This window comes from Pongo pygmaeus, chromosome 9, assembly GCF_028885625.2.
Source record: "Pongo pygmaeus isolate AG05252 chromosome 9, NHGRI_mPonPyg2-v2.0_pri, whole genome shotgun sequence".
Classification (NCBI taxonomy): Eukaryota; Metazoa; Chordata; class Mammalia; order Primates; family Hominidae; genus Pongo; species Pongo pygmaeus.
The window spans coordinates 19,508,392-19,522,016 of NC_072382.2; the positions used below are offsets into that span (position 1 = coordinate 19,508,392).

At 46.3% G+C, this 13,625-nt stretch overlaps 1 protein-coding gene across 9 annotated transcripts in view; it reads left to right on the plus strand.

Moving 5' to 3' along the window:
* AGBL2 (AGBL carboxypeptidase 2) overlaps positions 1 to 13,625 on the plus strand; it is a 60,929-nt gene that overhangs the window by 35,895 nt on the left and 11,409 nt on the right. For 6 of the 9 annotated variants that reach the window (XM_054439533.2, XM_054439532.2, XM_054439534.2 and 3 more), the window contains 4 exons: positions 771 to 901; positions 7,360 to 7,426; positions 8,561 to 8,686; positions 13,126 to 13,212. In XM_054439533.2, the coding sequence (XP_054295508.1) occupies positions 771 to 901; positions 7,360 to 7,426; positions 8,561 to 8,686; positions 13,126 to 13,212 (411 nt within the window). Of the gene's footprint in view, positions 1 to 770; positions 902 to 7,359; positions 7,427 to 8,560; positions 8,687 to 9,416; positions 9,643 to 13,125; positions 13,213 to 13,625 lie in introns of those variants that run through there. The other 3 variants (XM_054439537.2, XM_054439538.2, XM_063671821.1) reach the window with 3 other exon arrangements.

Sequence of the window (13,625 nt, forward strand, 5' to 3'; positions counted from 1 at the left end):
ATCCTGGCCAACGTGGTGAAACCCCATCTCTACTAAAAATACAAAAATTAGCTGAGCGTGGTGTTGTGCGCCTGTAGTCCCAGCTACTTGGGAGGCTGAGGCAGGAGAATGGCTTGAACCTGGGAGGCGGAGGTTGCAGTGAGCCGAGATCACGCCACTGTACTCCAGCCTGGAGACAGAGCAAGACTCTGTCTCAAAAAAAAATAAAAAAGAAGTTGGCTCTAGCCAGAGAAAAGTGGCTAGAGCAGTGCTCATTGATGTTCTGCCCTAAAAAAATTTCTATCTGTTCCTCCACCTCATGTAATTTTCTGTTAACATGTCCTTACTAGCAGGGGTGCAGGTTATTCATCTTTGTGTTCCCAGCAATAAATAAAATGCCTTTCAGCATATACTTAGTAAATATTTGATGAATAAATAAAATGGGCCAGGCATGGTGGCTCACGCCTGTAATCCCAACACTTTGGGAAGCTGAGGCAGGTGGATCACCTGAGGTCAGGAGTTCAAAACCAGCCTGACCAATATGGTGAAACCCCGTCTCTACTAAAAATACAAAATTAGCTGAGTGTGGTGGCGCCTGCCTGTAATCCCAGCTACTTGGGAGGCTGAGGCAGGAGAATCGCTTGAACCCAGGAGACAGAGGTTGCAGTGAGCCGAGATAGTGCCATTGTACTCCAGCCTGGGCAACAAGAGTCAAACTCCGTCTCAAAAATAATAATAAATAAATAAAATAAAATGAATTAACAAAATAGTTCTTTTTTTCACTTTCATAGTTCACTCAGTGTCTAGCAGAGCTTAAGGAGCTTTTACGACAGGAAATCCACAAGAAATTCCATGAACTTGGACAAGATGTAGATTTAGAAGGAAGTTGGAGTGACATCTCTTTGTCTGACATTGAATCCAGGTAACAAAGAAAAAACAGAGTGTTTTTTTTTTAATACTTTGTTGTTAACCTGGGTGATATAGTGAGATCTTGTCTCTACAAAAAATACAAAAATTAGCTGGGCTTGGTGATCTATGCCTGTAGTCCCACACACTGGGGAGGCTGAGGTGGGAGGATCACCTGAGCCCAGGAAGTTAAGGCTACAGTGAGCTAAGATCATGCCACTGCACTCCAGCATGGGCGACAGGCTCAGAAACAAAAAACAAAACAAAAGAGTGCATATTCTTTGCCAGCCTCTGTTTTAGCCATTAGAAAGGAGTAGGGAGTTGGGCAGGCAGTTTGTGTAGGGCCTTGTAGGGAACTGCAAAGCCTTTGCCTTTCACTCCAAGGGAGATGGAAAGCCTTTGGAAGGTTTTGAGTAGAGAAATATCATGGTTTGACAGGTTTTAGTTTCTTTTTTTTTTTTTGAGATGAAGGCTCACTCTGTCGCCCAGGCTGCAGTGGTGAGTGGCGCGATCTCCGCTCACTGCAAGCTCCGCCTCCCGGGTTCAGGCCATTCTCTGGGCTCAGCCTCCTGAGTAGCTAGGACTACAGGCGCCTGCAACCACGCCCGGCTAATTTTTTGTATTTTTAGTAGAGGCGGGGTTTCACCGTGTTAGCCAGGATGATCTCGATCTCCTGACCTCGTGATCCGCCCGCCTGGCCCTCCCAAAGTGCTGGGATTACAGGCGTGAGCCACCGCGTCCGGCCCCAGACAGGTTTTAGTTTCAACAGGAACACTGGCTGCTGTGTGAAAAGTAGATCATAAAGAGGGAAGTTCTAAGCAGGGAGACTCAATAGGAGGCTCTTGCAATAATATAGGTAAAAGATAATGGAGGCTTAGATCAATAATACAGGTAAAAGGTAATGGAGGCTTAGACCAGGGGGGATGTGTGAATTGGTTGGATTCTAGATATATTTTGAAATTATAAACATTAGGATTTGCCTATGGATTGGATATGGGCATGAGAAAAGAAAAGAATGACTCCACAATTGGTTGGATGGAGTTGCCTTTAGCTGAGATGGGAAGGATCAAAGGAGTGGAAAAAATTAGAGAGGTAGTGAAGATCAGGAGTCTAGTGTTAGGCTCGTTAAGTTTGTAATGTCCATTATATATTTAGTGGAGACCTCGAACAAGCAGTAGGATATATGGGTCTGGAGTTCAGTGGAGAGGTCCAGTGGACCAATGGAGAGAGTCATCATTGGACAGATGATTTTTTTTCTTGAGACAGGGTGTTGCTCTCCACCCAGGCTGGAGTACAGTGGTATGATCTCTGCTCACTGCATCCTCAACTTCCTGGGCTCAAGCAATCCTCCTGCCTCAGCTCCCCAAGTAGCTGGGACTACAGGTGTGCACCATCATGCCTGGTTAATTTTTGTGTTTTTTTGTAGGGAACAGGTTTTGCCATGTTGCCCAGGCTGGTCTCTAACTACTGAGCTCAAGGGATCTGCCCGCCTCAGCCTCCCAAAGTGCTGCGATTACAAGCGTGAGACACCATGCCCAGCCTGGTAGATAATATTTAAACCTTAACACTAGATGGGGACTGGATGAGGTGGCTCACACCTGTAATTCCCACTCTTTGGGAGGCCAAGGCAGGCGGATCACTTGAGGTCAGGAGTTCAAGACCTGCCTGGCCAACATTATGAAACCCCATCTCTATTAAAAATACAAAAATTAGCTGGATGTAGTGGCACATGCCTGTAATCCCAGCTGCTCGGGAGGCTGAGGTGGGAGGGAGGATCGCCTGAACCCGAGAGGTGGAGGTTACTGGGAGCTGGGATTGCGCCACTGCATTTCAGCCTGGGTGACAGAGTGAGACTCTGGTCTCAAAAAAAAAAAAAACTTAGCAGGGGGTCGGGGCATGCACCTGTAGTCCTAGCTACTTAAGAAGCTGAGGCAGGAGGATTGCTGAGCTCAGAAGTTCGAGGCTGCAGTGAGCTATGGCCGCACTAGTGTACTACAATCTGCGCTATAGAGTGAGACCCTGTCTCAGAAAAAAAAAAAAAAAAAAAAAAAAGACTGGTGGGATCTCAAGGAAGTAAGTGCAGATAGAGAAGAGGTCCAAGTCTGAGGTTTGAGCTGGATAATACAACTTTAATAGGGGAGGAGCCAGCAAAGGCGACTGAGACGAAGGGACTAGCAAGGCTGAAAAAAAGCAGAAGAGTGATTTTTTTAAAAACCTAAATCAGGCGCGGTGGCTCACACCTGTAATCCCAGGACTTTGGAAGGCCAAGGCTGGCAGATCACCTGATGTCAGGAGTTCAAGACCAGCCTGACCAACATGGAGAAACCTCATCTCTACTAAAAATACAAAATTAGTTGGGTGTGATGGCACATGCCTGTAATCCCAGCTACTCGGGAGGCTGAGGCAGGAGAATAGCTTAAACCTGGGAGACAGACGTTGCAGTGAGTGGAGATCACACCATTGCACTCCAGCCTGGGCAACAAGGGCGAATCTCCATCTCAAAAAATAAATAAATAAATAAATAAATAAATAACCTAAATCAGATAATATCATTTATCTGTTGAAAGCACTTCAGTATCTCCCCGACTCAGATTAAAAAAAAGCCAAAGACCCTACAATGGCCTGTAAGGCTATATAGGCCTCCTGATACCTCTATGGCCTCCACCCTAACCCTTTTTTTTTTTTTTTTTTTTTTTTTTGAGACGGAGTCTCACTCTGTCACCCAGGCTGGAGTGCAGTGGCACGATCTCAGCTCACTGCAACCTCCGCCTCCCAGGTTCAAGCAATTCTCCTGCCTCAGCTCCCCAAGTAGCTGGGACTACAAGTGCATGCCACCACGCCTGGCTAATTTTTTGTATTTTAGTAGAGATGGGGTTTCACTGTGTTGCCTAGGATAGGCTGGTCTCGAACTCCTGACCTCAGTCAGTCCGCCCACCTCAGCCTCCCAAAGTGCTGGGATTACAGGCATGAGCCACCGCACCCAGCCAAATGCTGCCTTTTTCAACATGACCTATACACATTACTCTAATGCTACAACTTACTCCCCTCCTTCACCCTCCTGCCACTCGTTATTATCCCCCTTAGGTGCTCTACTTTTTTCCATAGCATTTATTGCCTCTGTCATTCTGTATCATTTAAGTCTTTACTGTATCTGTTTTATTTATTTATTTATTTATTTTTGAGACAGACTTTCACTCTTGTTGCCCAGGCTGGAATACAATGGCATGATCTCCACTCGTTGCAACCTCTGTCTCCCAGGTTTAAGCTAGTCTCCTGCCTCAGCCTCCCGAGTAGCTGGGATTACAGGTGCCCACCACCATGACTGGCTAATTTTTAGTAGAGATGCAGTTTCACCATGTTGGCCAGGCTGGTCACGAACTCCTGACCTCAGGTGATCCACCCATCTCGGCCTCCTCAAGTGCTGGGATTACAGGCATGAGCTACTGCGCCTGGCCCTTTTTTTTTTTTTTTTTTTTTTGAGATGGAGTCTCTCTCTGTCGCCCAGGCTGGAGTCCAGTGGCATGATCTCAGCTCACTGCAACCTCCGCTTCCCGGGTTCAAGCAATTCTCCTGCCTCAGTCTCCCGAGTAGCTGGGATTATTACAGGCACCCACCACCATGCCCGCTATTTTTTTTTTTTTTCTTTTTGAGACAGAATTTCGCTCTTGTTGCCCAGGCTGGAGTGCAATGGCACGATCTCGGCTCACTGCAATCTCCACCTCCTGGGCTCAAGCGATTCTCCTGCCTCAGCCTCCCAAGTAGCTGGGATTACAAGCATGTGCCACCACGCCCGGGTAATTTTGTATTTTTAGTAGAGATGGGGTTTCTCCATATTGGTCAGGCTGGTCTCAAACTCCCGACCTCAGGTGATCTGCCCACCTTGGCCTCCCAAAGTCCTGGGATTACAGGCATGAGCCACTGCGCCCGGCCATCTAATTTTTGTATTTTTAGTAGAGATGGGTTTTCACCATGTTGCCCAAGCTGGTCTTGAACTCCTGACCTCAAGTGATCCACCCACCTTGGCCTCCCAAGGTGCTGGGATGACAAGCATGAGCCACCATGCCCAGCCAATATCTGTTGTTTATTGTCTGTTTCCCTCTACTAGGAGATAGGTTCCACAAAGTCAGAGATCTTTTCGTTTGCTCTGTATCTCATGCACTTAGAATGGTACTGTTCTGTACCTAGCACAGAGGAAGAGCTCAATAAATATTTTTTGAATTAATTTAGCATTCAGGATCTCATCTGTACCTTCATAGTCTCCCCAGCTATTTAGGAAGCCCCCAAAAGGTTATGTCTCCCAGGTATGCAAGAATACCTTCTACTCTAACTTACTGGCTAAAGTGCCTCATGGATGACCCAGCTGCTTTCAGCCTTCTGAGCTGGCATGGAAGTCTTCTGACAGAGGCTGCACTGTAGTCTGTGGTGGACAGTGGAAAAGGGATGGCTCTTCCACCCACTCTATAGCACATTGACATCTGGGCCCAAAAGCAATTCTGAGTCTCACAAATATTTCTTTGGGGACCTTAAACTAGGCCATCAGGCCAAGTAGTGTGCCCCATTCACCATGTCATCCCTTCCACTCTCTCAGAATCCTATGCCTAACTCACCAAGACCTCTGCACCAACCCCTCTCCAAATACAGCCTCAAAAACAAAATGCCGGCTGGATGCAGTGGCTCACACCTGTAGTCTTAGCACTTTGGGAGGCCAAGATGGGTGGATCACTTTAGCCCAGGAGTTCAAGCCTGGGCAACATGGAGAAACCCTTTGCCTTGGCCTCCCAAAGTGTGGGGATTATAGTCATGAGCCACCATGCCTGGCCTCATTCAAAACTTTTGAAGGAAAATTGGGGTGATAAAAGTAATCTTGGTCTCTGACCTGAAGGTTCTTTTTGTTATTTATATATTTTTTGAGATCAGTTCTTGCCCTGTTGCTCAGACTGGAGTGCAGTGGCACAATCTCGGCTCACTGCAGCCTCAACCCCCTGGGCACTAGTGGTCCTCCTATCTCAGCCTCCCAAGTGTCTGGGACCACAGGCAGGCACCACCACTACCAGCTAATTTAAAAAAAAATTTTTTTTGTAGATACAGTGACTTACTGTGTCGCCCAGGCTCAGATTCTTTATTAAACGCATAAGTTTATATATTGAATACATTTCTTCAGAGTACCTGTTAGGATCCTGGATTTCTGAATTGGTACCAGCCAAAGAGGAGTAAATGAGAAAGAACCCTTGTTTTCAAACAAATGACTGTCCTCTGCTGTTCTCTAGGCCTGCACATTGAGAATCCTGTAGCCTCTCACAACCTCCACCAAGGGCGATTTTGCCCATCTGGCCAGTATTTGCTTTGCCATATGGATTGCAAACTCTTTGGTGCCAGAGGCTCTGCCTCGTTCATCTGTGTTCCCTGTGCCTACCACACTGCTTGGCATGCAATAGGTGTTCGGAGTGAATGAATGAATGTGCTTGTCAAGAATTCTTTTTTTGGGACCGGGTGCAGTGGCTCACGCCTGTTATCCCAGCACTTTGAGAGGCCGAGGCGGGAGGATCATGAAGTCAGGAGATCGAGACCATCCTGGCTAACACGGTGAAACCCCATCTCTACTAAAAATACAAAAAATTAGCTGGGCGTGGTGGCGGGCACCTGTAGTTCCAGCTACTCGGGAGGTTGACATAAGGAGACTCTGTCTCAAAAAAAAATTTTTCTTTTTTTTTTTTCTTGAGACAGCTTCACTCTTGTCGCTTAGGCTGGAGTGCAATGGCACAATCTCGGTTCACTGCAACCTCTGCCTCCCAGGTTCAAGCGATTCTCCTGCCTCAGCCTCCTGAGTAGCTGGGACTACAGGCATGCGCCACCACACCCAGATAATTTTTTTGTATTAATAGTGATGGGGTTTCACCATGTTAGTCAGGGTGGTCTCAAATTCCTGACCTCAGGTGATCCACCCACTTCGGCCTCCCAAAATGCTGAGATTACAGGCGTGCGCCACCATGCCCGGCCATCAAGAATTCTTAGTAATTGCTTGGGCGCAATTTCTCATACCTGTAATCTAAGCACTTTAGGAGGCTGAGGCAAGAGGATCACTTGAACACAAAAGTTCAAGACTAGCCCAGACAACATAGTGGGACCCTATGACTACAAGAATTTTAAAAATTAGTCAGGCATGGTGGCATGAGCCTGTAGTCTCAGCTGCTCAGAAGGCTGAGGTGGGAGGATCTCTTGAGTCCGGGAGGTCAAGGCTGCAGTGATCTATGATCACAGTACTGCACTCCAGCCTGGGTGACAGAGTGAGACCCTGTCCCAAAAATATAAAAAAGGAAGAAAATAATAATGTTTAGTAATTGAAGCATAGACAATGAGAGAAATAGTAGACTAGAAGATATCCTAATCCTAATCCCATACAGCTGGTCTGGTAAATGTTATGCTTCCTAGACATATCAACGACAGTTATTTCCTCTTTTTTTCTTTTGGAAACAGCACCAATGGCTCTGACAGTTCTCTCTCAGATGGTCTTCCTGTTCACCTAGCAAACATAGCAGATGAGGTAAGCTGAACTCTTATACCCAGGAAACAGCAGCCTTAAAAAAAAATCATGACACTACCAGACAATTTGTTGGAATTTTCCAACAGTCCTAAGACCTGCAGAAAATATACAATAGTGTCCTAACTAGTCACCTTGCCCTATAAAGTCTCTCGTTTTGTCCTTTATAACTTGCTTAATTTTTAAGGGCACCTTAAGGTAACACCCAAACTGAATCTTTTAACCACACATCTAATGATCATTAATATCTGGACCTGACATTATTGCCATAAGTAATCTGATTTCATATTGTAAATCACAGATATTTGGTTATTGGTGTAAGTGCCCCTTTGTGTTTTTTTGTTTGTTTTTTGAGATGGAGTCTTGCTCTGTCTCCTAGGCTGGAGTGCAGTGGCGCAAACTTCCACCGTCTGGGTTCAAGCAATTCTTCTGCCTCAGCCTCCTGAGTAGCTGGGATTACAGGCACATGCCACCACGCCCGGCTAATTTTTGTATTTTTAGTAGAGATGGGGTTGGCCATCCTGGGCTCAAACTCCTGACCTTGTGATCTGCCCGCCTTGGCCTCCCAAAGTGCTGGAATTACAGGCGTGAACCGCCACACTAGGCCTTTTTTTTTTTTTTTTTTGAGATGGAGTCTCACTCTGTTGCCTAGGCTGGAGTGCAGGGGCGTGATCTCAGCTTACCGCAACCTCCACCTCCCGGGTTCAAGCAATTCTCCTGCCTCAGCCTCCTGAGTAACTGGGATTACAGGCACCTGCCACCTCACCCAGCTAATTTTTGTATTTTTAGTAGAGGTGGGGTTTCACCATGTTGGCCAGGCTGGTCTCAAACTCCCGACCTCAAGTGATCCACCCGCTTCAGCCTCCCAAAGTGTTGGGATTACAGGCGTGAGCCACCATGCCCAACCATAAGTACCCCTTTGGCAGTTTATCTGTAACAGTGGGATTTGGGGGTATTAAGTAGGAAGCATCCTCCAGTAAGGAGGGAACTGAACTGTTTGTTTATTCTCCAAACCAACACCACAAGTCTGCATACCGAGTTAGCCTTTGTGTCTTGAGTGTTGCATGAAGAGTGCCACATGTGGGTGGGCCTAGTTCTGGAATCCTCAATGACCAGTTTCTCTACTTTCTGGAATAGCTGACTCAGAAAAAGAAGATGTTTAAGAAGAAAAAAAAGAAGTCACTTCAGACTAGGAAACAGCGAAATGAGCAGTATCAGAAAAAAACATTGATGCAGAAGTTAAAGTTAACAGAAGATACCTCAGTAAGAAAGACTTGCTGGCTATTTCTACTGTCTAGTTTCAGAGTATTCCATAGAGGGATAAGGAAAGGGGGTTAACGTTTACTCTAAACCAAAAAGGGGATGGAGATTGGGGCAGGGGGAGACTTTCTGTTTTGGGATCAGAACCCTTCCAGGGGCCCTCCGGACATCTCTGAGCAAGTTTCGGCCTTGGCCCACTGATCCTCTCCTACACTCTGGCATAAGAAATCTGGGTTTTAGCCAAGTCTGAATTTCCAGAGAAAAGACATGATACTGGAATGGTAGTGGCTAGAGCTAGTCAGGAGTAGATGGATGGCAGGGGGCCAGGCCTGGTCCAGGCTAAGACAGTTGGATAGCTCATCAATCTTTGTCCAAGCTGCCACACTCCCACCATACCCTCTGCTTTCTAAAGACAAATGTGCTTTCAGAAGTACAAGTTTTGCTGTTGGGTAAATTGGATCAATTTTGAATAGATCAATTGAAAAAGACTCTCTTTTCACTCAGTCCTAGGAAAGGGCAGAATTTACTTCTACTCTGCAAAAGCAGCCAACCTTTTTCAAAAACTCAGAGAATTCCAGTTTTTTACCAATGAAAAATGAAAACCCGAGGTTAAATGAGGTAGTATTTTTGTTTTTGACTCTTTGTCACACAGATTCTCTAACCTCTTGAATTAGCACCTCTCTCCCACAGGGTGACAAATGTAATAGCCATTTATGTTACCCTAACCTGACAGTGCCACTGGGAGCAAGAAAACATTAAAACTGAGGGAGACATTGACACTGCTTTGGATTCGACATGACTGAAGTCTGGAATCAAATATTGGTGATTTGTGATTTTACACCAAGGACATAAGAACAGGCTGCCTTACTTACCATCCGTTTATCCATCTACCCACCCATCTACTCAATCAGCAAATGTTATTTTAAAATAAATCAATGAATTTTATTGGGCACCTACTACATGAAAGTCCCTTTACTGGATGCTGTGAATGCAACCTTGAACAAAATACTATCCCTGCCTCAGGGACTTCAGAATCTGGTGGAGATTTCAGCAAGTAAGTAGGAAATTGTATCACAGAGTAGGATGCAGTGGCAACACAGAGGAGAGACCCTCGACCAATATTTAGTACTTTATAGTTTTATGGCTATAAAATCTTTGATTTTTTTTCTTTTTTTGAGACGGAGTCTTACTCTGTTACCCAGGCTGGAGTGCAGAGGCAATCTCAGCTCACTGCAACTTCCACCTCTTGGGTTCAAGTGATTCTCGGGCCTCAGCCTCTGGAGTAGCTGAGTGCCCACCACCATGCTCAGCTAATTTTTGTATTTTTAGTAGAGACAGGGTTTCGACATGTTGCCCAGGCTGGTCTCAAACTGCTAAGCTCAAGTAATCCACCCACTTTGGCCTCCCAAAGTGCTGGGATTACAGGCATGAGCTACCATGCCCAGCCAAAATCCTTGATTTTTTAGTGTAAAAAAATAGGCTGTCCGGGCATGGTGGCTCACACCTGAAAGCCCAACACTTTGTGTGTTTTCTTTTTTGTTTCTTTTTTTGAGACAGAGTCTCATTCTGTCACGCAGGCTTGAGTGCAGTGGCGCGATCTCAGCTCACCACAACTTCCACTTCCCAGGTTCAAGTGATTCTCCCGCCTCAGCCTCCTGAGTAGCTGGGATTACAGGCACCTGCCACCTCGCCTGGCTAATTTTTGTATTTTTAGTACAGACGGGGTTTCACCGTGTTGGCCAGGCTGGTTTTGAACTTCTGATCTCAGGTGATCCGCCTGCCTCAGCCTCCCAAAGTGCTGGGATTACAAGTGTGAGCCACTGCGCCTGGCCAAACCCAACACTTTGGAAAGCTGAGGCAGGAGGGTCACTGGAGCCCAGGAGTTCAAGACCAGCCTGCACAACATAGTGAGACCTCATCTCTACAAAAAGTAAAAATTAGCTGGGCATAGTGGTGCACATAGTCCCACCTATCTGAGACACTGAGGTGGGCAGATAACATGAGACCAGAGTTGGAGGCTGCAGTGAGCCATGATCATACCACTGTACTCCAGCCTGGGTGGCCAGGCACGGTGGCTCACATCTGTAATCCCAGCACTTTGAGAGGCTGAGAGAGGAGGACTGCTTGAGTCCAGAAGTTCGAGACTAGCTCTGGCAACATAGCAAGACCCCACCTCTACAAAAAATTTTTTTAAAAATTAGCTAGGCATCGCTGGGCACGGTGGCTCATACCGGTAATCTCAGCACTTTGGGAGGACAAGATGGGTGGATCACATGAGACCAGGAATTCAAGACCAGCCTGGCCAACATGGTGAAACCCCACCTCTACTAAAAATGCAAAATTAGCTGGACATGGTGGTGTATGCCTGTAGTGCCAGCTACTCAGGAAGCTGAGTCACAATAATTGCTTGAACCTAGGAGGCAGAGGTTTCAGTGAGCTGAGATTGCACCCAGCTTGGGCGACAGAGCAAGACTCTGTCTTAGAAAAAATAAAAGAAGAAAAAAAATCAGCTGTGCATGGTGGCACATGCTTATAGTCTTAGCTACTTGGGAGGCTGAGGTAGGAGGATCGCTTGAGCCCGAGAGGTCAAGGCTACAGTGAGCTGTGATCCTACCACTGCACCCCAGCCTGGGTGACAGAGCAAGACCCTGCTAAAAAAAAAAAGGTGGGGGTGGGAGGTGGGTTTTGAGGTCAGGTACGGTAGCTCACACCTGTAATCCCAGCACTTTGGGAGGCAAAGGTGGGAGGATCACTTGAGGCCAGGAAGTTGAGACCAGCCTGAGAAACATAGCAAGATCCTATCTCTACAAAAAATTTTAAAACTTAGCTGGATGTGGGCTGGGCACAGTGGCTCATGCCTGCAATCCCAACACTTTGGGAGGCCGAGGCAGGCGGATCACGAGGTCAGGAGATTGAGACCATCCTAGTAACACAGTGAAACCCCGTCTCTACTAAAAATACAAAACATTAGCTGGGCGTGGTGGCACATCGCTGTAGTCCCAGCTACTCCGGAGGCTGAGGCAGGACAATCACTTGAACCTGGGAGGCAGAGGTTGCAGTGAGCCGAGATCATGCCACTGCACTCCAGCCTGGGCAATAGAGCAAGACTCCGTCTTAAAAAAAAAAAAAAAAAAAAAACAACTTAGCTGGATGTGGTAGCCTGCCCCTGTAGTCCTAGCTACTTGGGAGGCTGAGGTGGGAGAATCACTTGAGTCCAGGAGTTTAAGGTTACAGTGAGCTGTGATCCTGCCACTGCACTCCACCCTAGATGACACAGTGAGACTTTGTCCCAAAAAAATAAAAAAACAGTTTTGGTACAATAGTTAGTAGCTGATTCTTAGGGGATAGGGTGCAAAATGGGCCCTCCTCATGTGAAACACTACCCTATGGTTAACAGTGCTGCCCGGGCACGGTGGCTCATGCCTGTAATCCCAGCACTTTGGGAGGCCAAAGTGGGTGGATCACTTGAGGTCAGGGGTTCAAGACCAGCCCAGCCAACATGGCAAAACCCTGTCTCCACTAAAAATACAAAAATTAGCCAGGCATGGTGGCAGGCACCAGTAATTCCAGCTACTGGGGAGGCTGAGGCAGGAGAATCGCTTGAACTCAAGAGGTGGAGGTTGCCGTGAGCCAAGATTGCGCCATTGCACTCCAGCCTGGGTGACAAGAGCGATACTGTCTCAAAAAAAAAGAGTACTATAGGCCGGGCACGGTGGCTCATGCCTGTAATCCCAGCACTTTGGGAGGCCGAGGCAGGCGGATCACCTGAGGTCGGGAGTTCAAGACCAGCCTGACCAACATGGAAAAACCCTGTCTCTACTAAAAAGACAAAATTAGCAGGGCGTGGTGGCGCATGCCTGTAATCCCAGCTACTTGGGAGGCTTAGGCAGGAGAATCGCTTGAACCCGGGAGGCGGAGGTTGCAGTGAGCCAAGATTGCGCCATTGCACTCCAACCTGGGCAACAAGAGTGAAACTCCATCTTAAAAAAAAAAAAAAGAGTACTATAATGAGGCCTCACTGTGTAATACTGGGGAATCCCCACAGAGCACAGCTGGTGGCAAGAGCATACATACATTTTGAAGTCTGCCTTGAGTTCAGATTTCAGCCCCACTATTTAATATTCTGTGAGTCATCTGACCACCCTGGGGTTACTAAGTTTCTGCATCTGAAATACTGAGGTAATAATATCTACATCCTAAAGTTGTGAGAATTAGTGTGAAAGTGTAAAGCACCTGGCATATCATAGGCACTCAGTAAATTAGTCACTTTTCCTCCTTTGAATTGTTTTTCCTTCTTTGAATTATGTTTTGCCTGTCCTTTTATGTGGGAATGTCACAGTGAATAAACATGTATGAATAAGAAGCAAACGAATAATGTATATTCAATGTAATCACACTTGTTCAAGTGGAAAATTTAGTGAGGATATGTTCATTTATTTTAGACGAATTTAAATAGAAGAGACAAAGACACCCCCCTGGACCCATCAATGGCCACCCTGATTCTGCCTAAGAATAAAGGGAGAATGCAGGTACTTCACCTAATATACTGTATATACTTATATACCAGTGATTAATTTTAATTAGTTCTAAAATGTATTATGTGATTTGGAGGGGCGATGATGCACAGTCCAGTTTTACCTTCTCGGATTTGTTCTGCTCAGGTGAACATCTAAGGCATTTTGCATCCTCAGGCTACAAACCACCTGGCCCCTGGGGCATAGCAGGGCTGGAAGGAGCCCACCTAGAGCTAAAAGCTTACCATTGAATATTTCATTTCATTTCAACAAACGTTTTTTAGGCAGCCATTATTTTGAAACGCCATGGCAACATGTCAGGTAAGAAAGTGACAGGGAATAATGCACCTGTTCTCAGCCTTAGGAGGTTAACAACACACAGAGTGTTGCCATGAATTATGAGGTGTGCTTCACATTGCAATGTTACC